Source organism: Lagenorhynchus albirostris, chromosome 15 (assembly GCF_949774975.1).
Source record: "Lagenorhynchus albirostris chromosome 15, mLagAlb1.1, whole genome shotgun sequence".
NCBI lineage: Eukaryota > Metazoa > Chordata > Mammalia > Artiodactyla > Delphinidae > Lagenorhynchus > Lagenorhynchus albirostris.
The window spans coordinates 51558316-51586312 of NC_083109.1; the positions used below are offsets into that span (position 1 = coordinate 51558316).

Sequence of the window (27997 nt, forward strand, 5' to 3'; positions counted from 1 at the left end):
CTTTTCCGGACCTGAACTTCCGCCTCCCGCGTGACGTCGGGGTGGGCGCTTTACGAGGGCGGACCTGTGGGCGGGACGGAGCTCGGAGGACTGTATTAAAGGCCGGACGCTTCCGGTAGAGAGGAGCTGTGGCGGGGCTTGCTGGGATGATGGCGGAGAATCATTGCGAGCTGCTGCCGCCGGCCCCGGGCGGCCTCGGGGCGGGGCTGGGGGCCAGCCTGTGCCGCCGCTGTAGCGCGGGGCTCGGCGCCTTAGCCCAGCGCCCCGGCAGCGTGTCCAAGTGGGTCCGGCTCAACGTCGGCGGCACCTACTTCCTCACCACTCGGCAGACGCTGTGCCGGGATCCGAAATCCTTCCTGTACCGTTTGTGCCAGGCCGACCCCGACCTGGACTCGGACAAGGTGAGGGCCGCGCGGGCCAGCCAGGAGGGTTCGGGCCGCCCTGGTCGGCGGCCCGCCGCACGCCCCCTGCCCCACGTTGAGGAGACCCGCCTCGGCTCCGAGCCCCGCGCTCCCCTCGTCACCAGCTCGACCCGAGCCCCCCGACTCCCTGTCCTGGGCCGGGGAAGGAGAGGATGGCGCCCTGGCGCCCACCACCCTCGAAGATCCCCAGCCAGTCCACCTCGGAGTGTCTCTGTCTCGCCCTCTCTGCTCTTCGGTGGAGGAGGTTTTGCAGACCCCAGACTCTGCTGTGGATCTACTTTCTTTTCTTCCCCAGATTGTTTTGTCCCTGGTGTGAGAACACCTCTTCTCTGTCCCAGTGTACTTAGTGGCTCTGGAATCCGAGAACCCTGGTGTTCTTCTCATCTTCTCACATTCCAGACGTTTGACTTAACGTTGGTGTGGGGGGTTGACACGGGTGGCCTGCCTTTCCCAGTGACTTGCATTTAGAGAGTTGGTGCTCCATCGTTTTCAGCCGCAACACGCACCCACTCAGCACTCTCAGAAATTGCCGTCCATAGAGTGATTTTTCAAACGTAATGTTGCTCATGTTAAGGGGTGGCTTAGGGGTGTTAAGGAAGGGGAAAATAGGAAATCTTTTTCAATCTGCTTTCTAATTAACCTAGTTTTCCTATTGCCCTCTCAAAAGGATAGGAATCTCTAGCTTGGTTTGCTGATTGCCTTTCATCAGAGTAAATGCTCATACTGTTGTGCAGATGGTACTAGAAACTATTTTGATTGTTACCTTTACAAGACTTGTGTGGCTGAAGAATATCTCTGGAGCTGAACAGCATTGAAACTCAGAAAAGCCTCTGTTGGAAGAATAGTTGTTACCTGTATTTATCCTCGGCAATTCACAAACCTTATTCTAACTTTCCTGTGTCTTTCACTCGAGCCTACATAATTGCACTTGGCTTTGTGCCTTGCCAGCCCAGCATTTGCCAGGCATAGACTTCCCGAAAGATTCAGATCCCTCTTCAAGATCCAGAAGCCTGACACAGACCATCCTCTGTGTGGCATGACCTTATGATTGGGAAACGAGAACTCGAGTTACCACAAAACCACCAGTCATGGGTAGAAATCAGGGTTTGAGATGCCAGTGCTCTGGTACCCCCCCCCAGCTGTTTCCATTGCTCATTTGACCAAGCTCTCCACTCTTAGAGAGTTGACCTCCCAGAAAATGACAGTCATCTCCAGGATAGAAATAAGCTTTTGTTAGCTATGATTTTCCTTTTATAGCGTGGGTGTATGTTTTACTGTTTTGTTTTTCTGTTTAAACAGTGAGCCTTAGTGGTCATTCACTTGCATTTCTACTTGAGGGTTTCTCTTTTGTATATTGAGTACGATTTTACATTGCTCTTGTCCATTGGGCTATTTTGAAGCAATGGCTGCCTGTTCAGCACTGAGACAATTATTCAGAGCTGATTAACTATAGTTTGCCCAGTTAAGTCTTTACTGTTTCAAGACTACTTAAAAAAATTATGCTTTACTGTATAGTAGTCCTTTGGGGAGGGTAATTTATCAGAGTATGTCTATGTTGAAGTTGCTTTTTTTCACCATCATCCACTTAACCACATTTGATTTCCCAATTGTAAAATTGAAATTTAGAACATAAAGGTAATGCAGCAGATACAGTTTCTGTCTCATAAAATAGTTGATAGTAAATATGGGTTAGTTTTAGCCACAGATGTGAATTTGCCAGAAAGAGTAATGCTAATTCCCGTTAGTCATGGTCGTAGAGTGTTTTACCTCAAATGAGAAAATGTATAAAGTACTCATTCTTCTCAGTTTTTTCCCCCTTTGGTTCTGGTGAAAGAATGTCCCAGAGATTCACTCCTAGGTAGTTAAACCTTGAGTGAGGAATCTGAGGATGAGGGTGGAGGGAAAGGGATGTTTGGAAGAGTGGGATGCCAGCAATTATGTGATGGAAGAGAAACAGGATGTTGATTCACATGTAAAAATCTCCAAGCCCTGACCTCATAGTTGAGATTGATGAAAGGATACCTTGCAGATATTCACAGGGCTGGACGCACCTGGTGGAAGATTTCCTGCTGGGCATTTGTCTCCTGTTTTATTGAGCACCTGGGCTTGCAGAGTAGTGCTTGGGTCGGGGTTGGGTGGGGAGATCAGGGGGAGGAGTTCCAAGAAGTGGAAGATCTGGAATCTTTCAGGAGCCTGATGGGTTTGGAGTTCACTGGGAGAGTACCTGGAGCTTGCTGTTAAACGCACAAGGTCTGGCGGGGGGCTCAGTCATGAAGCTCTGTGGGAGGGGTGGTGTCAGGACATTTTTCTGGAGGAGTGCTTTGTTAAATAGCCAACAGACTGGTTGTTAGGGATGGTGGGGAGCTGGGCTGTAACTGGGACCCAGTGCCCACGGTGCCCCAAGCCGCTAAACCCTTACCCTCTTGTCTCCAGTTCTGACTCGGAGCCCTTGCTGCCACGAAGTTCTCTCTATAGATAGCCCAAGTGTGAATTCTCACTTCCTTCTGGTGCTTCCCCAGTAGGGCTGTGTCTGTGTTATTCATTTCGGCATCTGTTCACCTGCTATCCTGGGTCATTTTTCTCTCCCCTGTTCCATCAGGGGCAGGCCAGGTGTAACACTCCTTCCCAGAAGTGCTTTGTAAATACTCGACATGTGATTCATTTGGGTTATATCTCTCTGTATTCCATGGTACCTGGCCCAGTGGCATTGTTGAAAACAGGTTAGAGTTTGTTCAGAGCTGAATCAGTCCCTGTTTCAGTGTGGAGATGCTTTAGGAATAAAAGGGAAACAGGAAATACTACTTGGTGGTTGGAAACCACTCAGATTAAGTAGGATTTGGGATGGGGGTGGGGGTTCAGTCTCTGCAGCTGAGCCAGGCCTGGAGAAAACTGTGTGTTTCACATGAGCTTTTGCCCTTCAACAGGGCCGTTGTCCTGGCTTTGGGGTTGCAGATGTGGTGGCATCAGATGGGTCTTTGAGGGGTGGGGCCGTTGAGGTGTTTCTGATGACATGCCATGTCCTCTGCAGTTCTTTGCCTGTGCCTACCCCCAGCGTACTTGGTGTTGGCTAGAGTTTCAGGATTAGAAAGATAGTGAAAGGAGTTTTACAGACAGGGCTAAGTGATGGGGATGTGGGTGGAAGGACTATCTTTTAAGCCGCTTGGCAGGAGAAGTGGGGATTACTTAGAGTGAAACGGCAGATTATGTTCCGTGTGACTAAGTCAGAGATGAAAAGGCTGAGAGCATCGTGAACTCCAGTGAGAGGGCTGGGTCTCCAGTCTGAGGCCAGGAGTGGGGGTCCCGAGCCACTGTGCATTTCGTCTCACGCTTTACTTGAGGATTGGCTCCGAGCATATTCTCAGCCCTGACCCCACGCCTGGCTCAGGGCCTGGGCAGGTGGTGGCCCAGTGCAGTGGGGGTTCACTTGCCGTGGATGCCATGGTCACCTCTCCACAGGACCCCTTGGACCTGAGCAGGGAAGCCCTGAGGAAGGGCTTGCCTTTAGTGAGGAGAGCTGTTCGGGGCATCGGACACAGCCATCACCTGTCCCCCTGTCAGCCGTCTGAGGGTAGCTGGGAGGAAGTGGTCGTCAACTGAAGAGCAGTTCCTCTTTCCCCCGACCGCACGGGCAGCCTTCACTTGCTCTTGGCCAGCAGGACAGTGACTGGTCTTGGTTTCGAGCAGCAGTCAGAAAGCTGCGGTCCACCTGCCTGGTTTTGCAAATAGAGTTTTATGGGAACCCAGAGATGCCAGTTCCTTATGGCTTATCTGTGGCTGCGTTCCCCTGGAGTGGGTGCACATGGCTGCTTTCCAGGGGTGCTCAAGGACAGCTTTCATTGGGCCAGGAATCTTTAAAGTCCTTTAGAGAAGCTGACTCTGTGTGGCACCCAGGGAGGGGTCTGTGTGGCCAGGGTGCCAGCAGGCCACCTCGAGCACTGGTGCTCTCCCCAGACTGCCGAGCACCCAGCACATTCCGGTCTGGAGTTGGTGGGATGTGGGTGTTGGGGGTACGGGGCATTTTTCATGGTGGCCGAGTTAGACTTTGGACTCAGGCCTGACTTTGACTCCACCCACAACTTAACCTGCCCTGCGATTTGGGGTTAGTTAATGTACCTCTCTGAGCAGAGTCACAGAGGAGGAGTTGTGAGAATTAAGGAAGCTGAGGAATCTGAGCCCTCCCCCACACAGTGCCTCATGCTGGGTTGTTGCAGGAATTAGAGATGGCTCTTAGTAGTCTTTATTTTACTTTTGTACTTTGTTTTTAGAAAGAATGTACCAAGAATGCTTTTTTGTCCCCCTCAGAATTTGTTTTTGTTCCTATTTGTCACTTATTACACGCTCCCTCACTTGCGGCAAACCTCATGCTGCTGGCAGGTAGCTCTGGTTGCTGGGCCGACCTCAAAAGGTGGGGTGTGGAAGCTGGGCCCTTCAGTGCCCCCTGCTTCCCAGATGGACACTTCTTAGGACAGGCCCTGGAGGGCCGGTTCCCAACTCTGGGCACTGGAGCCTGTGCCAGTGGGGAGGGGCACAGCTTCCTGGGCAGCCATCGAGTTATTGTACGAGAAACCTGATGCCCTCGAGCCTAGAGAACACAGCTCCAGAGTTCAGTACCATCCTCCATGTGTGTCTGGGATGGGCTCTTGGCATCAGGGAGGCGTCTGAGCAGGGGTGTGTACCGTTCATCTTTCCTCATCATCCGTATTATGTTCTGTGGGTTTTAGTTTCCTCAGTAGTTGGACTTCCAGGATCCCGGCCTGGTGTTACAAGTCAGGCTCTGTTGGGGCTGGTTCTGGAGGTGATGAGCTGGGCCAGCCCATCACTGCCACTACATAGGCCAAGGTAGGTCTTTCGAAACAGGTAACGGAGGGGCAGGCAGTGCTGGGCGCCAGGCAGTTCCTCGGTGAGGAGGGGAGGTGGGCGAGGGTGCAGAGGAGCCGTGGGCCTGCTCTTCAGCCCCAGCGAGAAGGAAGGGGGAACTCTGCACCGGTCTGCCGGCAGGGCCGAGCATAGGAAGAGAACAGAGGCTGCCTTGGAGCCAGCAGGGCGGTGGCTGTGGGGCAGCTGCTGGTGAGGGCTTGGGCACCCCTGGGAGCAGCGGGCGTGGTGTGAACCCCTGGCGGGGCATCCTGGCTGCAGAATGTCCTGCCTGCCTGAGCTGAGTGACTGGCGTCCAGGGGACTGGAGACTCTGGGCCTGGAGGGGGCCTCGCCTCCAGGCTGGCAGAACCACTGTGGGGAGGTTTGCGGCCAGGGACCCTGGGCTCTTCCTACTGGTGCTTCTCTCCCAGGCGGTCATGGTTTCCGCCTGTTTCCGTGTCAAGTTGACTTCCTAGTTCTCTCTCTCTCTCTCTCTCTCTCTCTCTCTCTCTCTCTCTCTCTCTCTCTCAACCAAGCTAAGTAGTGTGGCATCTGTAGGGGATTTATGTGCAGGTGTTCTGTAACTGGAGTGTCTGTAGGGAGGGAAGTACCTGAGAAGTTCGGACAGATGGCTGCCCCCTTGCCTTGTGACAGAGATGTTCGTAGCACTGAGACCTGGACGGGTGGCTCTCTGACTGGCAGGTCCACCCATGACATCCTGCTCACGACTGCCCCACACCCTGGGGTGGCCCGATGCCTGTTTCTGCCTGCACAGTTGATGTAGCATCTGCTCCAAGTGGGCCCTGGTCCAGCTGAGCTGAACGGTCCCTGTGAGCCATCTCCGCTTGTTCGTGGAGCTTGGTGGGACCCCCCCCCAACCCCACCTTAGGTGAATTTGAAGCACGTTTGTTCTACGAGAATAACCAGGAGCCTCATGTGCTGGGGTCCTTTCACACGTCCTCTTGCATTTGTTTCTTAGTGAGCCTCGTTTGAGTCCTCTATGTCACCCTAAATTCTGTTTCTAAGCCACATTCTAAGACTGGGAGGCACCCGGGGGTCAGGACCCTGAGAGCTGGGTGCTGGTTGAGATCTGAGGGTGGGAATGGCCCAGAGCTCTTGCTTTTCCTTTATTCCCTGTGTGTGCCGGAGGGTTTCCGATCTCCAGGTGTACACAGGGTGTCGTAGGGTCTTATATGGGGAAAGCTAAGTCAGAAGCAGCCAGCACTCCCACACACGTCAGCACAGTTCTGCACATCCGCTTCTTGGACAGGTCTCTGGGCCTCTGTTTCCTCATTTGTAATTGGTGATGTCTAAGGCCTCTTCTAGGTCAAGGATTTGACAAACTGTAGAAAACAAAAGAGAAAAGAGAGCAGAGGTGAAGGTTTTAAAGTGAAACAGAATCACTGAAATGGATAATTTCAGAGTGAAAATTAATTCTAATTATGTTGATTGCAAATGTTTGTGTACAGAAAATTTTATGCTTTTGCGTTCAGATTTCAAATGGGGAAATTTGACAGAATACATCTTGCATTTAGCTTGGGACACTCAACCCTTTGCATTTCTAGTCTCCAGTGGCCGTGTGTTTCTCGTGTTCCATTTCCTCGTGTGTTTGTGGAAGTTGGGAATGTGATAGAAAGGAGCCAGGTGCAGGCCTCTCCAGAGAATGCACGGAGCTGGAGTGAGACGTGGCCACAGAATGCATTTCCGTCTCCAGCCTTGCCTGAGAGCCTGACTTCCTCGACCCTTGTTCCTTATGGCCGTTTTCAAGGCCATGTGCACGGTTCTATCAAGGGGGTGGGGGGCCCGCCCTGGACCTATGATGTTTCGCCGCGCAGTGCACTCGAATCTGTCTTGAACGTGAGGGCCAGGCACAGGCGAACAGGAGAACCTCAGCGGCCCTGTCAGAGCATTGCCTCCTAACCAGCACCGAGGGCTGAGGCTGCTGGGCTGCTCGGAAGGGAGTGGACGGGTTGGGGCTGTGTGGGTTTCTAATTAGGATCGTCTTCTCTGCCTCTGTCCATGTTGGGACTGCAGGTCAGGGGTCTCCTCAGAGAGCGTGTGACGTGGCCTGTCTTGCCTGCTGCCTCCTCTCAGAGAAGTGACTGCGGGCAAGGTGCTCCTGGCCGTGGCCAGGGCGTTCCCTCTGCAGCACAGGCTCAGGGATGCAGGATTCACAGTTCCCTGGAGCCCAACAGCTCGGCCTCGGAGGCTGGGCCCCCTTGGAGTGGGATTCGGCCAACTTGGGCGTCAGTGAGCCCCCAGCAAACAGTGTGTAACCTGACGGGCATGACCTCCATTAAATATTCAAGAGCTAAGTCCAGCATTTCTCTCTTTTATGCCTTTAAGGTAGATATATATTTTAAAAACCAGCACAAGTAGGTCAAATGCAGATTCAGTGAGAAGTGGGGATAGTCAATAGAGGAAAATGATTTGTCAAGCAAGCAATCTTAATTCTGGCTCTTTTACAAAAAAACCCAAAAACCTCAAGCCTTGCCACTATATAAATGTAGCACACGCTTGTTATATAAATTGAGGAGAGGACAGAGGGAGGGGGGAGAGAGATCCTCGTGTCTTGCTGCCTTTTGTAAGTGTGACCATGCCAAGTGCACATCACAAGGTTCTTCTCCCGTGAGCAGGTGATGGATGGGGTGCTGTTATCACAGCTGCCAGTGGCCGAGCCTCGGGCGTCCCCTTCCGCTGCTGGTGTGGGTGTCACAGAGACCATTCTCTCTTAGCTTTTGCATAAGTGAGTCTGAGACTTCTGAATTTGGGATGTTTTGGTATTTTCTCTTTTTCTGTGTTCTGTAGTTTTCTTTATTTCTGCCTTAGGATGGAGGCCCCAGGGCCACTTACAAACACAAGCAACATGAGATGCCGAGGGCCCTGGTGCCCGTGTCAGTCGCAGCCTGGTCACAGTCGAGTGTGCAGGCAGCCCTTGCCGGCACGTGTACACTCTCCAGTGCTGCTCGGGCTTAGGTGCTGGAAGACGGTGTTCCTCCAGAGCTCCTGCCTGGGTGCCTCTAAACGAGAGTCAGTCTGCGGTCCTCTGGGCTGTTGTCCAAGATAAAGCCCAGTGGAATTTGGGGGCCCCCGGCACTCCTTGTAGGATGAGAGTGCCGCCCCAACATGCTGCTGCCCAGTCTCTCCTAACCCTAGAGTCTCAGCCTTGTTTGTTTCTTTTTCTTTCTTTCTTTCTTTCTTTTTTTTAATTTTGGCTGTGCTGGGTCTTCGTTACTGTGTGTGGGCTTTCTCTAGTTGCAGCGAGCGGGGGCTACTCTTCATTGTGGTGTGCGGGCTTCTCATTGCAATGGCTTCTCTTGTTGCAGAGCATGGGCTCTAGGCATGCAGGCTTCAGTGGTTGCAGCACGCAGGCTCAGTAGTTGTGGTGCACGGGCTTAGTTGCCCCGCAGCATGTGGGATCTTCCCGGACCAGGGATTGAACCTGTGTCCCCTTCATTGGCAGGTGGATTCTTAACCACTGGACCACCAGGGAAGTCCTCGTCCTTGTTTCGTAATGAAGCCCATCAGAGCAAAACAAATCCACGGGAAGAAACTGGGCCAGAGAGCCCTGTGGGGTTCATGGAGGAAGCTGCCATGAAGCCTCCTGAAGTCTGCTTAGCAGTGGCAGGGCTGGAGGGGTGGGCTTGTCACTGCTAGGGGATGGCCACTTGACCTTCAGTATCTTAGGGTCACCCCATGGGCCTGCATTTCCAGGTCTAGGTGGGTGGGTCTTCCCTCCCGGGAGGGAGTGCTAAGGCCACACTGCTGGGGCCAGCGTGGCAGCTGTTGGACTGAGCTTCCTGCCCTCAGCTGGTGACACCACGTGGGAGAAGCATGGGGTGACAAGGGTCCCAACTGAAGCCCATTCCAGCTTCCCCAGTGCCCTGGAGGCTGGCTCAGGCAGCGGGTCCTGGGACACCCAGGGAGCTGGCATGAGATGGGGGGGCGGTGCCCAGCTGTGGGCAGCCAGTGCTCTGGTGCAGGTCTGGATGCCCAGCACCCAGGCCTCTCTTTCTGGGGTGCTCGGCCCCAGCTTTCTAAACCTATGTGTGGATTGAGTGCCCAGGATGGCCTCCTCTAGGTTTTCACACGGGTTTTTAAGATAAGCCACGGACTGTGCGGCGGGGGGTGGGGGGTGGGGAGGGTGTCACTGGAGGCACTGCCGGGGAGGAGGCGTGGAAGGCGCAGGCCTCCGAGGGCCCGGCCAGGTGTGTGCTTCAGTCTCCTGGCTCAGTGCTTCCCCATCTTTGTGGCCAGAACATGTGGCTTCCTCTGCCTTGGAATTTGTCCCAGCCCCCAGGACAGGTCACGAGCCCAGCTCTGTCACCTTGAAGAGACGTTGGACTAGACACAGACCGTTAGAGCCAGAAGGGCCCCCGGCCTCTTGGCTGAGTATCTCATTTGACAGATGGGGAAGCTGAGGCCTGGAGAGAGGAGCAATGCGCCTTGAGTAGCTGAGCGTGAGCCTGGACCCCAGGGGTTTGACCTCCGTGCTCCCTCCAGCTGTGGCTCTGTGCCCCCACTCGCCGTGGTGCCAGCTCTCTCCCAGCTGTGCTCCCAGCACCTCCAGGGACCAGTGCCTCTCTTGTTCTCCGGGTGGGCCACCAGGAACGTCTGTTGGTGGATACAAAGCCTGGGTTCCAGACCCTGAGACGCAGGTGGGGTCCTCTTTGCTCTTCCACCCTTGGGCCTGGGCTCCAGTCCAGTTAGCAGCAAACACCTTGGACTCTTTGGCCTTGTTCTGGACGTATCCGTGAGGCTGCTCCTTTTATGAAGGCAAGGGTCCCCACGCAGCGACAAGCCTGCCCCTCCCCTTGGATGGCTGGGTAGTTGAGCACGGAGGCCACTTGCCTTTGAGCACAGGGTATGGGTGGGAGCATGTTGGGGAGGCTGCTGGGGGCGTGCTGTCCCCCCACCCCTTGCTGCTACCTCTGCATTTGCCAGCCTGGGTGCTGGATCCCCAGTCCCTCCTGGGGAGTCCTCAGCCTCCCGGGGTTAGAGGGCCTCACCTCAGGCACCCTAAGATGGGGCCACGAGCCTGGCCTGGTGTGCGCCGAGCTGAGGGCTGGGCCTGGGTAGGAGTTCCTTCGGAGCATTGGCCACGTGGCCTTTTAGTGAAAAAGCCACCCCTGTTCAGCAGCCTCCCACCCCTGCCCTTCTACGGGTCAGCCTGATGTCTGGAGGCCCAGCCCCATCGCTGGCTCTCCAATGCTCTCCAATGCTCTCCAGTGCTTGGTCTGGGGTCCCTTTGCATCTGGGCGGTGGCCCTCTCACCTGGCCCTGGGCGTGCCACCACCACAGTTTTGTGGGCTCACCTCCTTTCCCTCCTTCTCTGTCCCATCCCCCATCCCTCCAGGCTTTGGAGGCCTGGGTCACTTCCTTTTCCTCTCCCGCCCACTCCCAGTGCTGAGCGAGATACCCAGTGTGTCGGTGGCATGGCCTTGAGCCCCGTCGTGGGGCCTCAGCCCCGTGTGACAAGGGAGGCTCCCTGGGGTGTCCTGAGGGCGGAGAAGAGCCCAGTCCTTGTCTGATCTTTCCTTCTCGACCTTCTGCCAGCTGTCTGTGGAGGTAGCAGTGAGCCGATGAATAATTCCTGAGCTTGGCAATCTGCACTTGTCACACTTGGGCTCTTTTCATCCACAAGGTGCAGGGAAGAGCCCCTGGATTCCATGTTGTGGCAGCTCCATCCTTTTCTTTCCAGACCTCGGCCCCTTTGTAGGAAATGGCGGCTGTTTTTCACCAGTAGGGAGGCTGCTGAAGCATCATTCTTCCTGAAGCCTGTCCCAGGGGTCTTCTGGCCTTGCTTGGAAAAGAGGAGGGGTCTAGGGAGTCTGGAGAAAGGGCTGAGGAGCCAGGCCGGGAGGCAGGATCCCTTGGGACAATATCTGACCAGTGCTTCCTTAGACGAAGTTGGGGGTCTGTGTGTGGTTGGATGCTGCCCTGGGGAACAGGAAGCCCATGGGGGGACCAGGCAGTGGCCTATCGAGGCAGGAGGTTGGGTTGAGCACCCAGGGCCTGTAGGAGAGAGGAAGGGGCAGAGGTGCTCTGGGCTGAGCGGGGCCTGCCCACCCATCAGCGAGGCTCTGGGTCCTGCTGGCCCCACATCCGGATTTGATCTGAGGAGAGCAGGTTTTTACAGCTTTGTGGACTCAGGAGGAAACCCTTGAAACCACCAGGTTTATTACACAAAATTCCAGATTTGATGCTTATGAGTGAGAAGGGGGCCCTAACACAGCACTCCGCTTCACAGTTGAGATTCCTCCCAGTGGGAGTGAGCTCTGGGGCCCGTGGGCTCACTATGTCCAAGAGGTTCAGGGGGTTCCGCCTCGCCACCTCCCTGCCAAGATGCCTGATGCCATGTGCCGTGGGCAGTGAGGGTCCCTAACACTCAGAAAGGCCCTGGCCCTGGGGGCGAAGCAGGGCCTGCCCAGGTGTGGAGGGAGTGCCTTCTGTAGATGGACCCCGGGGGGGCGCTGCTGTTGGGGAGGCCTCCTCGGTGTTCAGCAGTCTCAGGGGAGCTCTAGGGTCACTTGGCAACAGAAAATGAAGCTGTGTTCCATGAGCCTCTGACTACCCAGTCCTGCCCAGCGAGGAGCCCCAAAATGAGCATCGGCGGCCTGGGTCACGGTGTCTTTCAGATGCTGACCTGTTGGCATCAGTCCCGCTTTTGAGAGCATCCCATGGGGGAAAGTGTCAGGTTACTCTTGTGAGACGGTTGCTGAAATGAGAAAAGGATGAACTCGCTCTCAGGAATTATTGGAGCTATGAGGAAAGAGGCCTTGTACACAATCTCCTTGCCTCAGAGTAAATAGGGAGGTCACCTTGACGCAGCAGAGCTTAAACTTGGCTTCACCTGCAGTGGTGACAGATCAGGGTCAACGGCTGCAGGTGGCTGGAAGCAGGCGACACTGCTTAGGGGTTCCCTAAAGCGCCATAAATGCTGATCCTTCCAGTTGTGTGTTAGACACGTACAGCCCAAAAAAAAAAGCCTCCAAAACCCCCTTTAGCTGTGGCTGGGCTGCGGGCCAGCTGTGGGAACTGTGCTTTCTTATCTGGGATTCACCTTGGTGTGTTGTTCTTTGTAGGATGAAACAGGTGCCTATTTAATCGACAGAGACCCCACCTATTTTGGGCCTGTGCTGAACTACCTGAGACACGGAAAGCTGGTCATTAACAAAGACCTTGCCGAGGAAGGTGAGTTGCAGGCAGGACCGGGATCAGGGGGGCCCTCCCTTGCTCTCCAGCTCCATCCCTCACAGATGCTTATCTCAGAGGGAACAGGGCTGCTCGATGCTGCTTCTTCCCCTTTTCTTCCTCCAGGAAGCTGAGACAATCCAGAGCTGGGTGGGGGCTGGTTGGGACTGCAACCCACTCCCTCCTTCAGGTGTCCGGTTGGTGGTGCCCTGAGGGTGGGGCTCCTCCCTGGGGCCCGCTGCTCTCTGGTTGTCTTGATTCACACAGCTTGGGGCCCGCCACCTCCCGAGGGTCCCCGGTGTCGGTTACCCTGGGTCTGCTCTCCTTCTGGGGCAGCCCTGGCAGAACCCCCTCTGAGTTCTTCCTGCGTTTCCAGATGCCTGCCGTGCTATGGCTCCTAGCTCAGGGTCTGGTCGGTGCTGAGAGCCCAGGGCTCTCTCCCCTTTGCTTGTTGAGCTGAGCCTGCTCCCTCCTTGTCTCCGGGCCCTCTTGCTCCTCCGACTGCGTGTCTGCATCTTCTTTTGCAGTGTCTTTTTCGTGCACACACGTGTGTTCTGTGTGTGCAGCTGTACAGTTTTAGGCAAACTGTTCCCAGCATGATTTGCTTAGAAAGCAAATGTGGTACTTGCCACAGATCAAGCCCCTGCTGCCTGGCCTCACTCACCTGTCTTCCGTCAGCCTCAGATGCAGTGCTTTTTTTCGGGAGAAAGGCCCCCACGGGTGCCGTTTCCCATCTTCCCCTCAGAGCACGAGGGGCGCCTGGAGCGTCTGGATGGTAGAAGGCTGGCCCTTCAGGCCAAAGTGCTTATCCTGAGGCTTCCAGGGCTTATTCACAGCCCCACAGTCCCCACCCCTGGATCCAAAGGGAAGGGTTGATAGGACGTCGCCCCGCATCATCCTGAGATGCACCTCCCTTTGGGGCCTTGAAGAGAGACACGTCTGCCTGGGCGTTGGCTGCCCCACCACCCGCTCTGCTGAGTCCCTGAGACCTCATTAGGCTGCAGCTTGAGGGTTAGACAGAGTCCATGGCTCCGAGCCCCTGGTGCCGCTAGCGCCGGGACCCGCTGTGCAGAGTGCAGACTGGTTGGGACGACCAGGCATGGTGGCAGGAGGCATGCACCTGACCTTCTGGAATACCCATGAGGAGCCCCCGAGGCAGGGCCCCTCCGATCCGCTCTTCAGAGTTACCTGGCCGTTCAGAGCCCCTAAATTGGGGACTTTGCAAACGGCAGGAAAGGGTTCCTAAGTTGGCAGGAGTTCCACAGCTGAGCAGCCTCTCAACCAGCAGTCTTCTGACTGAGTGACACAGGGACCCATGTGAGGTGGCCGCTAGCCCAGGACAGACGGCCGCAGGCTCTGGAGGGGGTCTGTCCGAGAAACGTCCCGGGGGCCTGGCGTGAACTCAGCACCCAGCAGGTCACCTGGAAGGACGCGGGCCAGACGTGCGTCCACAAACGTGCCCTTTCTCCGTGTGCACCCTGGGGGCCCTGAGAGCCAGCGGTGTCTGCAGAGTCTGTAGGATGGCAGGACGGGGGCCGGGGGCTTCCAGTGGGCTGGGCTGAGAACGGGCCACCGGTCCACTGAGGGGCAGAGGCACAACGTTTATTCTTTGATCTGGTGGGAATTATAGTTGTTTTTCTTTATTCTAGGGGTGTTGGAGGAAGCAGAATTTTACAATATCACCTCACTAATAAAACTTGTAAAGGACAAAATTAGAGAACGAGACAGCAGAACATCACAGGTGAGACCGGTGACTAAGGTGCAGGAACCTTCCGAGGCCTGGCATAAAGGCGCGGCTCGCTTCCCTCCCTCCTTGCTGACTGGCTTCCTCTGGAGTTGTCCTGGTGCCTGTGGCCCGCCCTCTGGACACCTCCCGTGGTGCTGTCAGCTGGCGCCCTGGCCGGCACACAGGGCACATGCTTCGGGGGCCCCACTCCAGTGGGGAACGATGAGCAGCTGCTGAGGAGGACGGTCCAGTGAGGGTGAGGAGGGGGCAGAGGGAGAGCAGGAGGCCTCTGTGGGGCTTGAGTGTGTGGCCGTCTCAGGGAGGGCATTGCAGACAGGGCACAGCGAGTGCAAAGGGCCTGTGGTAGCTGAGTACTCAACCCATTCAGAGGGCCAGTGTGGCTGGAGGGACAGCACAGGGGAGTTGGCGGCAAGCTGGGCACAGACGGATGAGGTGGGGATCCTGTAGGTGTGTGTAGGCACGATGAGAGTTTGGCTTTTACCAGGAAGGAAGGGCTCAGTAGGTACTCTTTGTGCTGGACTGTGTCCCCAATGGTGCAGAGCCCCATGTGGGACCCATTTGCACTTGGCCACGGTCAGCAGTGCCAGGCCCAGCACGGCCACTCTGCTGCCCATTAGGCCAGTGTTGTTTGAGATGGGCTGTGTCTAGCACCTCCCACGAAGGGAGGTACCAGAGGGTCTAGGCATTAGTCTTTGTTGCAGTGCCAGCTCTGCACTTGCTAGTAGAGCGCCAGGCCCTGCCTGGCGGGTTCCCTCTGCCAGGAGGCTGCTGTGAAGTGTGCTTTCTCTCAGAGCTTCATGCCAGACTACATGAAGAGTCTCCATCCACTTAAAACCCTTTCACTGCCCCCCACCCACCCCAGGCTTTCCCGCTGGGCACCCGGCAGGCCCAGAGCTGGAGCTCTTGGCCTTTGTGAAGAGGCTTGCTGACAGCCTGGCCGCTCCAAGTGGCTGGTCAGGGGCCAGGGGAGGGCACATTGGGGTGACGGCATGGGAGGCTGGGACCACCCACCACACAGCTCCCGCCCTCTCCCTGTTGCAGGAGCCACAGGGCCATCGGGACAGCGGGAGGGGCCTGGGGAGGGGGCAGGAGATGTGGCCACGAGCTCCCCAGTCATCTCTGGCCAGTTTGAGGCCTCTTTTCCCTCCGCCCAGCCCCTCTGGTTACGAACCCTGTGACCTGGGCTGGCACCAGCCCTCTGTGCCTGTGTCCCCCCTGCATGGTGGATGTGGGAGAGGCCCCCTCACAGGCTGGCAAGGGGATTAGCAGGCTCAGGCTGAGCAGTGCTCAGTGTCCTCCACTGTTTCACAAATGAAAGCACTTGGGCTGTGTGGTGACCCGTGTACTTCGAGCTGTGACCCTATCACTGACACACTGTGTATCGGCTGGAGCGGCAGCTGTATTAGGACAGGCCTTTGGCCAGTGCTCCCCGTGGTGTTGCCAGAAGCCGAGCTTGGAGCATAGCTCAGCGAAGGTCGGGTGGGTGAGTGGATCGGAAGATCCACGGGCTCCTGTCTGAGCTGCTGTGCGTGTCTGAGAGCTTTTTTCTGTGAGCAGGGCTGAGGCTGGTCCTGCTTAGCTCTCAAGGCACCCCCTTAGTTTGTGTGGTTCCCCCAAGGCACAGGAATGGCTGTCATCGTGTATTCACATCTAGCCACAGGTGCTCTTGGGATTTCAGGAACATGACTCATTTTATTTTGGAATTCAGAAATGGAAATATTTTTGGAGGTGGATGGGAAAGCAGAAGACGGCAGCTGTTCCAGCATGTTTGTTTTGCTTCTTCAGTGGATGCCTTTGGGGTTTCTTTAGGCATCACGACCTGGGCCCAAGAGGTGGAAGGGAACCGTAGGCCTCCCCTGGGCCCCTGTCGCCTGGGCCCCCGTCGCCATCCCCAATTGGCACGTGGGGCGGGGCTGCGAGGGGGCGGGGCACGGGCGTTGCCCTCACCTGTGGCCCTTCTCACAGGTGCCAGTGAAGCACGTGTACCGTGTGCTCCAGTGTCAGGAGGAGGAGCTCACGCAGATGGTCTCCACCATGTCCGACGGCTGGAAGTTTGAGCAGGTAGAGTACCCCCTGAGCCTGCAGCACAGTGGATCTTTTAATTATAAAGGCCCTGCTCGGGTCCTCAGGTCAGCTGGCCCCCCGGGACCAGTAATGAGGTGTTGGGCGGCCTGCAGTTCATGGAAGCATGGGTCCCCATCATGTCTCCAGCACCTCTCACAAGCAGCAGCTGTACCAGTCCTGACTAGATTGGTCACGGGTGATGGGGGGAGCGGCAAGAGTTGTTCTTAGGGTCCCACCTCCCAAGTCTTCTCTCTGCAGTTATTTTTCTTAGTCTAGCCCATTCTTTTGTGGGAGCACTGTTCTGTGTGCTTTTTTCTAACATCTCCGTGTGCGTGTGTGTGTGTGTGTGTGTGTGTGTGTGTATCCTGAGTGCCTCCTGGCATGACCCCGGCACCCATCCCCTCCCTTGTCCGCCCTGGCCCCTCCTGGCCCTTCTGTGCTGGCCGAGCAGATGGGGCTCCGGCTCCTTTGTGCTGCTGCTGGCATAGATGCCCTTCCCCTTGGGGCTGCTCTGCAGTCCCCCAGCCCTTGATTGGGAAGTGCTGCTGACTCTGGCTCGGCCATGCCCCTCATTTTCCTCAGCTCTGCTTTTGCTAGGATGCCTGTGAGAAGGGGTGAGAGCCAAGTCTCTTCCACCCACCCACCGCCCTCTGTTCACAGCGCTCTGGTGTTTCTGTGGGCATGCTGCCTCTCGTCCTGGGGAACTGTAGCCCGTTACCTGTGGGCCTGAGAACACGGCAAGGATGTCCTCTTGAGTGGGCGGTACCTTGCCCACAAGCTCATTGTCGCTGTTTGTGTGTCTTAGGCAGAGACTCTGAGGTTTGGGCTCATGACCCTGCCCGGCCCAAGCCCTGGGCGCTGGTCCTGAAGGGCGGAGACCAGGTCTGTGACCCCAGCCCACCCCCTCTGGCTCCTGAGAGCCTCCTCTGGTGCCAGCTTTCTGTCCACGGTGGGAAATCATGGGGTTCCCTGGCATCCCTCCTAATTAAGGCTACCCTTTCTTATGGGTCTTTTGAAATAATGAATCAGGCTGTAGAATGCTTGGCGTCCTCTTGAAATGTCATGAAAGGCACAGTCGGCACTTGTGTCCCACTCTTCACCCGGAGACGTAGCCAGCAGGGCTGCTCTGATGCCCTGCCCTTGCCCTGGGGCGGGGGTGTGGAGGGTGTCCCGGTGGGGTCCCGTGGTTACATTTGCATTCCTCACTCCCTGACCCCAGCACAGTCACACCAGGCTCACAAAGAAAAGGAAGTCTCCCACCACCCCTCGTTTTGTCCCTTGGTGTGCAGCCTGGAAAAGGGCTGGGGAGACAGGAGCTGCGGTCACTGGTTCAGGATCCGTGAGCTAGGTCACCCTCGCTGTGGCTCCTGCGGAAGGGAGAGGGGTTCCCGTGCCTCCTGCATGGGCATATCCTCCCTGAGACCAGCTCAGGGGCTTTGTCCTGAGCTCCTCTGGGCGGATCCCAAACCCCCAGCAAAGAGTAGCTCCTCTCTCCCCAAGTCTCACCCGCTTTGCCCAGTTCCTCCCTTGGGAACGTGCTCCCCCCGTTCATGCCAGAGAAACCCCAGAACCAGGGTCATGTTTGTTCACTTGTCTGCTTCCTAGAAACAGGAGCCAGACTGCAGGGGAAGAGGGGCCGGAGCCTGGGACCCCACGAGGTGGTGGGGCTTAACCCAGAGTTGGCCAGTGGTCAGTGACAAGGCCAGAGCCAGGTTCTGAGAGGCTTGCACGCCTCGTGAGGATGTGGTCCCTGGGCAGACCTGATTATGAATGGCTGCATATGCGCTGCTCCATCTGCACCCAGGGCCGGGCACCCCTGAGGTCCGCAGGTGGCGGGTCTGTCTCTGAGAGGCATTTATGAACCTAGAACAGCCTTCCAGTCTGTTCCTAGAACAGACCTTTTTATTTATTTTTTCCTCCCCGTCCTCAACTCTTTATTTCACTCTCGCTTTGTTAGCCATCTAACCCCCACTGAAAAGCCTAAGGTTTACAAAGAAATTACAAAACAGCATTGCTGCAAAATCAGTCCCATGTTTGGGAAAACAAATACCTGTATGTGTACACAAAACACAAACTCCCTGGACCCCATTCCCCAGCATCCAGAGTGTTATCTCTGGCAGAGACTGTCAGGTGGGCACCCTACCTAGCCTTGGGGGAAGGGTGGGAGGGATGAGTTTCTCAGGGGATCTGATCAGTTCCCTCCATAACCTCTAAAAACCATCCACTTCTCTCCACCAGAGAGACAGGTTGGGCATGCTGGCCCTGGGGCTTTCCTCTCCTTTCCCAGAGCGGCCCGCACCGCTCTGCACACTTCCCTCACTCGGCGGTGCTCACCGTGTCCTTGTCACTGCACGTGGTGCTCCTGCCCCTGGCCTCTCCTCCGTGGGCAGTTCCATCAGTAGAGAAGGCAAAGATGGAGGGCCTTCCAGGCACTGCCTCGATAATTGTGCCACTGATAGCTCACTACAATTTTAGTGCGTTTCTTTTGATTAAACACAGAGTCCCTGGTGGCTCTGGGCTAAGCTGGAGCAGGCAGGTCGGACCTCAGCTCCTGTGTGGTGACCTGGAGGCCCAGGGATGCAGGGCCATGGGCGTGGACACACCCAGACTGAGATTGCGGCTGAGGCGTGGGAAGCCACAGCCCCGGCATTTCTCCCTGAGCCTGTCGGAGCTGCTGCGTCCCTCCTATGCCCCTTCGCAGTCAGTAGCCCCAGTGAGAGGAAGGCTTGGTCCTGGCTTCCCTGGGGAGGGACTCGCCCTCACATGTGTGTGGGCGTGTGCTCACACTCGTGTGTTCAGAGCTCGTGCGGAGGGCACAACTTATGGGCAGAGCAGAGTGCCACCGCCCTGCTGCCTGCTCTCGGGCCCGGCCCGCTTGATGCCCACTCCAGCGTTGCATTCCCCTCCCCGGGTCACTCAGCGTCCCCTGGACCCAGCCAGGAACCTGAGAGGAGCTTGGACGTGCTGGCACAGGAGCCCTGTCCTGCACGTGGTGTGTGTGTACGGGTGCATCTGAGCTTGAGTGTTGGTGTTCAGGGACTTTATTTTCAGTAAGTTCGTTAAAAGTCTCTTGGTTGAATCCTGTCCCTTAGCTTCCCTGAGCATCGGCCGTCTTTGCCGGGGGTCTTTGCAGGCTGTTTCCCTCCTGGTGGGGGGCTGGTCTTGAGCCAGGTGTGTGAGGCTCTCTGCCCACATCCCACTGGCCTTCTCTCCTCCCAGCTGGTCAGCATTGGCTCTTCCTACAACTACGGGAGTGAAGACCAGGCCGAGTTCCTCTGCGTGGTCTCCAAGGAGCTGCACAACTCCCCGTATGGCACAACCAGTGAGCCCAGTGAGAAGGCCAAGGTGGGTGAGGCTGCGGCCCGAGTGCCCTCTGCAGGGCTGGGTTTCTCTCCTTTGCTGTGTTGTTTCTTACTGTCGTCGCGGCGCTCCTGGCCATGCAGGCTTCCTGGCGGCCTGCTCGCCTCATGCTGCTTGTCCATCATCACATAATTCTCGCCTGGCATATCAGAAGCAGAGTCCTGGAAGAGAGGACACGGACGTCCACGGGACGCGAGTGGTGGAGCGCAGGGTTGTTGAACATGCTGCGGCTCCCACAGCCCAGGCCTTCCGCCCTCACCTCTTCTAACCTGCTAGCCTGCTCCTGGAAGTGTTGCTGTCTTCCAGTTCTGCCGGTGGGGGCTATGCTTCTGAGTGATGCCACTGTGGGCTGTTTTCCTGGGTACTGGGGACGTCGAGGCTGGAGGGCAGAGCCTCCTGGTGGCACCTGCCTCGGATACACCCATCCCAGGCTTGGGAGTCGTGCTGGTTTGTAAACAGAGCAGATCCGGCAGGTTGTGTGATTTTGAGACTCCACGGAGTGTTGCCTTGGCCTGGCACAGGCCAGTTCCTGTTGAACTGTACCGGCTCCCTGCTGGACGTCTGGCCCTTCTGTCTCCCAAGGAGCGCAAGGGCAGCCTCGTGGCAGGGAGCAGCTGCTACCCTTGCCTGCAGGTGACAGGTTCTAGTGGCATCTCCTCTGGGCTTGTTCTTGAGGTTGGTGACTCCAGATGTGTCTGTCCTTGCAGAGTCCAGCATCAGCCTGGGCAGGACTTCTGGACCTTCAAGCCAGGTGGTGCCTGGACAGCCCCATAGCCGGCTCTGAGGGGATCCAGGGGCTCTGTGGCAGCCAGCCTGTGTGTCCTGGGCCCACAGGCGGCCCTGGGGGAAGGCTCTGGCATGCTGTCAGAGGGTGTTTTGAGTGAGTGTGGACAAGGCCAGCGAGGTTTTAACTGATGACATTAAACTGGGAGCTCCAGGCCTTCCTCACACTCTTGGCTGGTGCCACCCTGGCTGCTACCTGCCTAGAACTGCCCCTGTGAGCCTTTCAGGGTCTTCCTTGGAGGCATGGGCTTGGAAATGGATGGCAGATTCACCTCGCCCGCTGGTCCTCCTGCGGTGGCCATCCTCCACTGGTGCTCGAGGCAGCTCTTTCACCCCAGCACGACTGGGCAGTTGTCCAGGCCCTGGGGCCTCCAGAGTCCTCACATCCTGCCCCCCCACCCCACCCCCAACCCCTGGCCTGCAAGGGTGCCTGCAGCTGCAAGTGCAGGGTCCGGGCTGTTCCGCCGCTGCCCAGGACAGGCTGTCGTGGGGGTTGGTGCAGTTCCCCGCAATGGGCCGGGAGCAAAGGGGTTCTGGTGCCATGCCTGGGGACGTGCTTCCTGTTGAGTCAGGGTAGGAGGCAACCCCACTTCCCGGAGCCCCCAGCCTCACGAGGAGCCATACCTCTGAGCATTTGCAGGGCTCTTTTGCAAGTTGTCTTATTTTTAGAAACTTTTATTTCTGAACTTGAAAAATTCTCATAGCCAAGTTCTCCAGGGCAACTGCCTGAGCTGATGTCCCTCGGGTGGCTTTTCAGCTGCAGAAGGGATGCGTTTGTGCTGACAGAACTCCACTCATGACCCCAAATCCCTTTGCCATTGAAAGTGCGGCCCTATTTCTCTCTCCAGAAATACCTGGCTCTGGAGTGTGGCAGCAACAGCGGCTTCTAAACTGGGGCCGTGGCAGGAGCTCCCCAGGAGGTGGAGCACAGCCAGGGCCTCTGTAAGCCATGGAAAAGTGTTGAGGCCGGATTGGGGGTCACGATCTGGGGACAACTGTGCACAGCCTGGTTGGAGCAGTACTTCATGTTCTGAGGACACTGGGTCCACTACTGTGGACCTGCTCATTGGGTGCCCACAGCACGGGCCAGACACACACACACACACACACACACACACACACACACACACACACACACACACACACACACACACACACACACACACACACACACACACACACACACACACACACACACACACACACACACACACACACACGTCTTGAGGTGGAAGTGGCAGGAGAGAGTGGGTGGCAGGAGAGAGCGGGTGGGGGTTGGGCAACTCAGCGAGGGGACCAGTCCACTGAGAGCGGCCACCAGCAGCCCCAGCTTCAGGGGCTTCCCAAACCACTCTCCTACTCCGTGATCTGCTGGGAGGACTCAGAACTCACTGCTGGCTGTTCTGCTCAAAGTTACAGTTTATTACAGGAAGTACAAAGAGGGGGGATTTCAAACTTGCCAGGGGAGGGTGTGTGGGGCAGAGGCCAGGAAGTATGCCAGACGTGGAGCTCATGTCGCAGAGGTGCTCCTCGTGCAGTCAGGATGCGTGGCACCGTGCACAGAGCACCGCCCACCAGGGGTGCCCCGCCAGCCTCCGTGTGCAGAGATATTACTGGCTCAGTCACGTAGGCATGATTGATCCATTGATCAACAGTTGATCACCCATGTGCCTGATTGCAGTCTCCAGTCCCCCAGCCAACTGACCCCCCCCATCACATGGTCAGACTGGTGTGTCCTGGAGGTCGTGACCTCCCAGGAGCTGAGGGCAAAGGCCAGACCTCTGTTTGGGCAAGGTTCAGTTTTTCACAACACAGAGGGAAGGAAAACTCTGGAACTTCGGGAGTGCTGGGGCCCAGGGACGTCGTGCTTCCCCCCACAGTGTGATCTGGACGAGGCTGGCCTGTAGTTCGCCGCACAGCACAACTTTAGGTCCATCCCTGAGCGCCGTGCTCTCTGCTGTCCCGTGGAGACCTGGCCTGTCTGGGTGGGCTTCCCTCTGCTGCCTCCCACCTCGCCCTACACTGACGGTCCCTCTCTTCTTCTCCTCCCTGCCGCCTGCCGGTGCCGAGCCAGAGTGACGACGAGGACACGGGTCACGAAGGGAATGACTCAGATTAAGTGTAAATGTCATGGTGAGCCTGCGCCCTTGAAACTGACCACCTACCTTAGTCTCCTTGATCCCAGCCCCTCCTCCGCTGCGTCTGTCTCATGCCTGTAGTTGACAGAGAACCTTCCATGATAGATGCCAGCGCATAGATCTGCACTGGAGCCAGTCTGTCTCGGGGCGGGGCTGTCTGTCCCCTTGAGGATGCCCGTGTGGGTGGGGTTGGGACCCTGGCTGAGGCACCTCCGCGCTGTGTGTGTCAGGCTTGGGAAGGGCCTCCTTGCCATGGGTGCCAGCAGCAGGGACGTGGGCCTGCGCCCCCTAGGGACACGCAGCCCCCAGCCTGCCAGTCTCCCCACCGTCACCAGTCTACCCACAGGCTCACGGCCAAGGAGTCGGAGCTTGTGCCACAGAGAGTGGGCCCTGATCCCGACACCAAAGCCTGTGGCAGCCCTACTCCCTCATGCCTCAGACTAGGGGTGCTGGTGGAGAGGAGTCTGTGGGGACCCTCCTTCTGTTTGCCCTGTCATGGGAGGCTCCATGGACGCCCCCTCAGCCCCTCGCTGCTCCTCAAGTCCCTGCTGCCTCCCGGCCCTTCTTGTTGTCGAAAACTTGTGGCTCAGCCAGGATCCCATCAGCAGGGAGCGCCTCGTCTGCTCCCTTGCGTTGCACAGGGGAGATTGAGGCCCAGAGAGGGCAGGGCACAGGTGTCATGCAGGGGTTCCCCACCAAGCCCTGCAGGTGAGGAGCTTGGGAAGAGCCTGTGGCCGGCCACGTGCTGAGAGGCCAACATCTGACTATGAGTCTGGTCTGGGAACGCAGACCAAGAATGGCTTTTGCATTTTTAGTGGTTATTTTTCTGGTGATTATATGAGTGCATAATATCCTCAGCTTTACCTCTTGACTTGGAAATCCTGAAGTATTTACTACCTAGCCCTTTAAGGAAAGGTTTGCTGGGCCCTGGTCTGGACCACTGCCGTCCAGGGCATGTGCAACACGAGCCCCATCTGTTGTTTTAAACTTTCTAGCAGCCACGTTAAGAAAGTAAAAAGATGCGTGAAATTGATGCTGATACTGTTAGCCCATTACATGCATAATATTGTCATTTCAACCTAAAAAATCACTGACATATTTTACTTCGCTCTTCTCTAAGTCTTTGAAATCAGGCGGTAGTTTGCATTTGTGGCCCGTCTCGGTTTGGAGTGACTGCACCTTAGGGGCTCAGCTTGACTTTGGCATGGCCTGATGGTCAACTGTGGTAGGAGCCAGGGACACGGGGTGGGGTGGGGGGGCAGGGACAGAGGAGCCAACCTCCAGGAGGAGGGGCTTCTTTCAGCAGCACTGCCCACCCCCTACCCCCAGTTACAGACTTCACATCTGCTGGCAGGAGCCGCTTCAGTGGCCCTGACTACCAGGGTCTGGGCTGTGGGAGGGGCGAGGTGAGCTGATGGCAGGGCAGCCCTGGAGTGGCCCTGGCCCCTGGGCCCGCTGGGTTGGGGTAGGGGGCGGGGGTGCCATGTGCCATGCACAGCCTGCTCAGTCCCTGTGGCCCAGCTCAGGCCTTCTTGTGGGCGGCAGCCCAAGTGAGAGCTCCTTCCAGGGCAGACGGGCCGTGACCGTCACAGGTCCCAGGAGGGGTCTTCTGTCCTTGTTAGGAGATAGTCACTGGGGCTCTGGCTCTGGCAGGGCAGCCCCTCCTGTGCTGTCACCTTGCTCCCAGGCCGCGTGGTAGTTACGTGGGCCTTGTCCTTTCCACCACTGAGGCCTGTGAACTCGGACGCCGTCTGCTCTGCTGGGCTCCCACTGAGTGAGCAGCTCTCGGCTTCATGGCCCCCCAAACTCCAGCTTTCCCTGCAAACAGCCACGATGATAGGGTGGCAGACCTTCTTGGGGCTGGGACTAGCACCAAGGGGGCCAGAGGGTCCTCTAGGGCTGAGTGGGGACCCACCCTCACCCCAAGTCACGTCCTCAGACCATGTCCCTCCGACAGGGGCCTCCTGGGCTTTCCCAGTGAGCGGGCAAGTGCTGCTGAGCTTAGGTGCTTGTCCTTGTCTGGCCTGAGGAGGGGCCTTCCGCCTGGGGTGCTGTTCCCCCAGCACAGTGGAAGGTGCACCTACTGGGGAATGGGCAGCGGGCAAGAGGGTGTGCTTCCTGGACGGCCTCGGAGCTGTCAGAGAGAGAGGGACAGGCCTGGGGAACCACAGGGATGGGGGGGCGTCAGGGGACAGCCTGGAGAGCTTGGGCTTCTCTTAAGTCATTTGAACAAGCCCTCGGGGGACGTGAGAGATGGGCCGTGTGGTTCTGGACAGCCGCCCTGACAGTGAGCAGGAGTCAGGGCCGGTGGCCACTGGCCATGAGCCTGAGAAGTCTGCCTGTGCCCGCAGGGCCTCACTCTGGCTGGTCATCTGTGTGAGCTGGGCCTGGCACGAGCAGGACGGGCCCCTTCCAGGCATGTCCCCGCGTTGCACCGGGTCCAGGGCTCAGCAACACACAGTGTCCTCTGGGCCGTATCTCTCTTAGCTCTGAAATTCAAGTGGAAAATGCCCCCGGGAGGCCACTCTCGCTGCCAGTGGGATCGCAAGGAGGGTCATCTTACAGCGCTGGCCTGGGCATGGTTGGGCTTGGCCGGGACGCGTGGCCTTTCTGTCCTGGTTACTTGATGCTCAGTAGCCACGCTTGACGTGTCGAACCAGCACACTTTGCCAGCTCCAAAGTCTCCCCTGGCTCCCATGGGGTTGTGGCCTTGAGGAGCTCGCAGCTTGATTTGGGGGAAGATGGGAGGCATGGATGGTTCCAGTGGCGAGGAAGGCCGGGTGGGGGCGCTGCTCTGGCTCCGAGGTGCTGAGGAGGAGTGGGAGGGAGAGGCTCAAGCATGGCGGCCGAGGGCTGGCAGGGTCCCCCAGTGGGGTCAGGTGTGTGTCCCAGAGAGTCCTGTCTGGCTGTAGCAAGGAGGCGGCTGGCACCCTCAAGGAGGGTGGTCCATTTACAGAAGATGTGACCCCAGCCAGGCAGTGTGGGGAGCAAGTTGGCACGTATGGATGTGGGGGTGACGGCAATCCCAGGGACCCAGGTTTCTGGGTGTGTGGCTGCAGGGTGGAAGGGACGTGGTTTATGATGGGGCATGGAAGAAAGAAGAGGGTCAGGTTGGGCTGGCGGCCCAGGGGCCCTGGTTGCACACATGTGTCTTCTGCCCGGGATCAAGCTGGGCTGGAGAGAAAATCAGGAGTCGGTGGGCAGTTAAACCGCCAGGTGGGCTTTGGCACCCTTGGGAGCAGGGAGCCTCCCATCCTCAGGAGGCCATTGAGAGAGATGCTGCCCAGAAGTCCTTGGGGCCTCAATGAGGAGTCATCCCCCCGGAGCCCTGCCGCATGTCTCAGGAGGCCCGGGAGGCGCCGGGTTGAGGACAGGTCTGCTGCTGCCTCCCAGGCGTGGTTGCTCGGTGGTTTCTCGCAGCCTCCACAGGTTCACTACTTCCCAGGCATGGTGATGTCAGGCTCGGGTGGAGAGGTGGAGAGCTGGGAGGCCTGCCCCTTGTGTGCGGCCTGGAGGTGGGCAAGCTAGGCCTGCACAACGGGGTCCCCGTTCTCGGACCCTGGCCTGCGGTGGGCTCCGCCCCCAAGCAGGGCACTTGGCCTCAGGGCCGTGAAGCTCCCGGCTGCAGGCTGCCTTTCCATTCAGGGCCCGAGTCCTCATTGTCTGCATTTGGCATTTTCAGATTTTGCAAGAACGGGGTTCAAGGATGTGAGGAACACAGTGTTGACAACTGAAGAGACGTTTTACCTTTTCCCAAGATGCAATGATCTGCCATGTCGAGGAAGCTTGGCCGTGAGAAGAAACCTGCTTTTGACAATTTCTCTAGAGATCTGGGTGTGAATCCTTTTTTTGCCTCTGAGGTGGGTGGTGAGAGACAGGACCAGCTGTCCGAGGCCGGGCGTCGCCACTCAGAGGCGGCATGCTGCCTGGGCGGGCGTCTCTGTAGGGCCCTCCGCTTGGTTTTCACAAGTGCCGCTCGGGCCTGAGGCAGGGCGCTCCTGACTGACCCTTTAATCACCGAAGATCATTTAAAGGACAGCGTTCTTGGTGCTACATAAACAGTCTGTAACAGAGCCTGGGCCTTGCTGGTAGGAAGTGGCCGCAGCACCACAGCCCTGGGCTCTGGGTGCCTGCTGGTCACCCTGGCATGCACCAGGCCCTCTTCCTCAGGGCAGGGGGTCTGCTGTGCCTCCCAGACATGACCGGTTGGTGGTTTCTCCCAGCCTCCACGTGTTCACTACTTTCCGGTCCTCCTTCAGAGCTGGGCTCCACTGGCCTGATCCGGCCTGGCACAGTCAAGGCTTCTCCATTTGTAGTTTCCAGGCGAGAGACCTTTGCATCCTTTCTTTCCAATTGTGGATAGACAACCCAGTGCTTTCACTTCTTAGAAATGCCTAAAAGTGCTGCTGCTTTTTGGGCTGATCTGTTAAGTCATGTAAAGGGAGGTACAAATTTTGCCTCGTCTGACCCACCTTGGGGCTCAGGGGGAGCTGGCGCCCATCAGTGCCTTGGTCTCGCCTGGGATGGAGGTCGGGGCGGGAAGCCTGTCCACCCGGCTTCTGGAGCTGAAACTCCAGGTCACATTGGAAATTGGATGTTTACAGCACATCACAAACATCTCTCTCTCTCGCCGGCTCTCTCGTGTAACTATGCAGTTCTCTCTGACGTTTCTGGGGCGGTGGGGACACAGGCTGCACGGGCCCTGCCCCCTGACGTGACGGAGCTACCGGGATTCCTTTGAAAACCGCTGTCCGCATGCTTTGAGAACAGACCTTCCTCAGCTGGTCGTGGGTCCTGTCCATCTGGGGGGCCTGGCCGGGCAGGCGGCTCTGCCACCTGACCTCCAGCTTCCAGGGGAGCTGTGCCTACCGACCGCTGGCTGGTTCCAGACGCTTCCAGAGGCTTCTTGCCTGTGCCCTCTTCTCCTTTGCCAATATTACCTGATGAACCAAGTTCTCCAGCACCTAGGACTTACCTCCTCCTTTTGTAAGGTCTGTTGTATGTTGTTAAATGTTTGGCTTCATCCGTTTATAGCAATCTTTCTGTAGGACACACTTGGCCCTGGTGACCTGTCCTCCCGGTGGAGCGCGTGGGGGCTGGGCAGCCCCTCCTTGGCCTCGGGGTGTACCAGTGGGGCGCTGCTGGCCATTTAGCGTTGTTTGATTTGTGACCTTGACGTAATAGATAGGCTTGTGGGTTTTTTTTTTAATTTAAAGATATTAAGACTTAATTCACTAAAATTTATTGTAAGGGGATATTTATACTTTTGTACTTTTTTAGGTATCCGTATTTTATCAGCTTACAGTTTAATGCCTAAGTTTCCCCTGAAAATAGCAAATAAAATTGTGTATTTATGAATGAGCAGAACAACTGTTAGTGTCTTAAAATGCACGGAAGAGCCACTACTGCAGAAGCGCCGCCTTGGGCTCGCGA

General features: G+C 57.1%; 1 protein-coding gene across 2 annotated transcripts; it reads left to right on the forward strand.

Annotated features, from left to right (window-relative positions):
- Nucleotides 1–137: 137 nt before the first annotated feature.
- KCTD5 (potassium channel tetramerization domain containing 5) lies at nucleotides 138–27922 on the forward strand. Of its 2 annotated transcripts, XM_060123583.1 has the most exons (7): nucleotides 138–401; nucleotides 12364–12472; nucleotides 14122–14213; nucleotides 16185–16280; nucleotides 19503–19628; nucleotides 22501–22559; nucleotides 26247–27922. In XM_060123583.1, exons 1-6 carry the CDS (start codon nucleotides 147–149, stop codon nucleotides 22543–22545), a joined length of 723 nt encoding a protein of 240 aa, XP_059979566.1. In that variant the 5' UTR covers nucleotides 138–146; the 3' UTR covers nucleotides 22546–22559; nucleotides 26247–27922. The 2 variants fall into 2 exon arrangements, with proteins under 2 accessions (XP_059979566.1, XP_059979567.1); XM_060123584.1 differs by lacking the exon at nucleotides 22501–22559.
- Nucleotides 27923–27997: the final 75 nt, after the last annotated feature.

Coding starts and splice junctions, on each gene's coding strand:
- KCTD5 (XM_060123583.1), top strand. CDS start 147: ATGATGGCGGAGAATCATTGCGAGCTGCTGCCGCCGGCCCCGGGCGGC. Junction 12,473..14,121: donor CAAAGACCTTGCCGAGGAAG/GTGAGTTGCAGG, acceptor TCTTTATTCTAG/GGGTGTTGGAGGAAGCAGAA. Junction 19,629..22,500: donor AGCCCAGTGAGAAGGCCAAG/GTGGGTGAGGCT, acceptor GTGCCGAGCCAG/AGTGACGACGAGGACACGGG.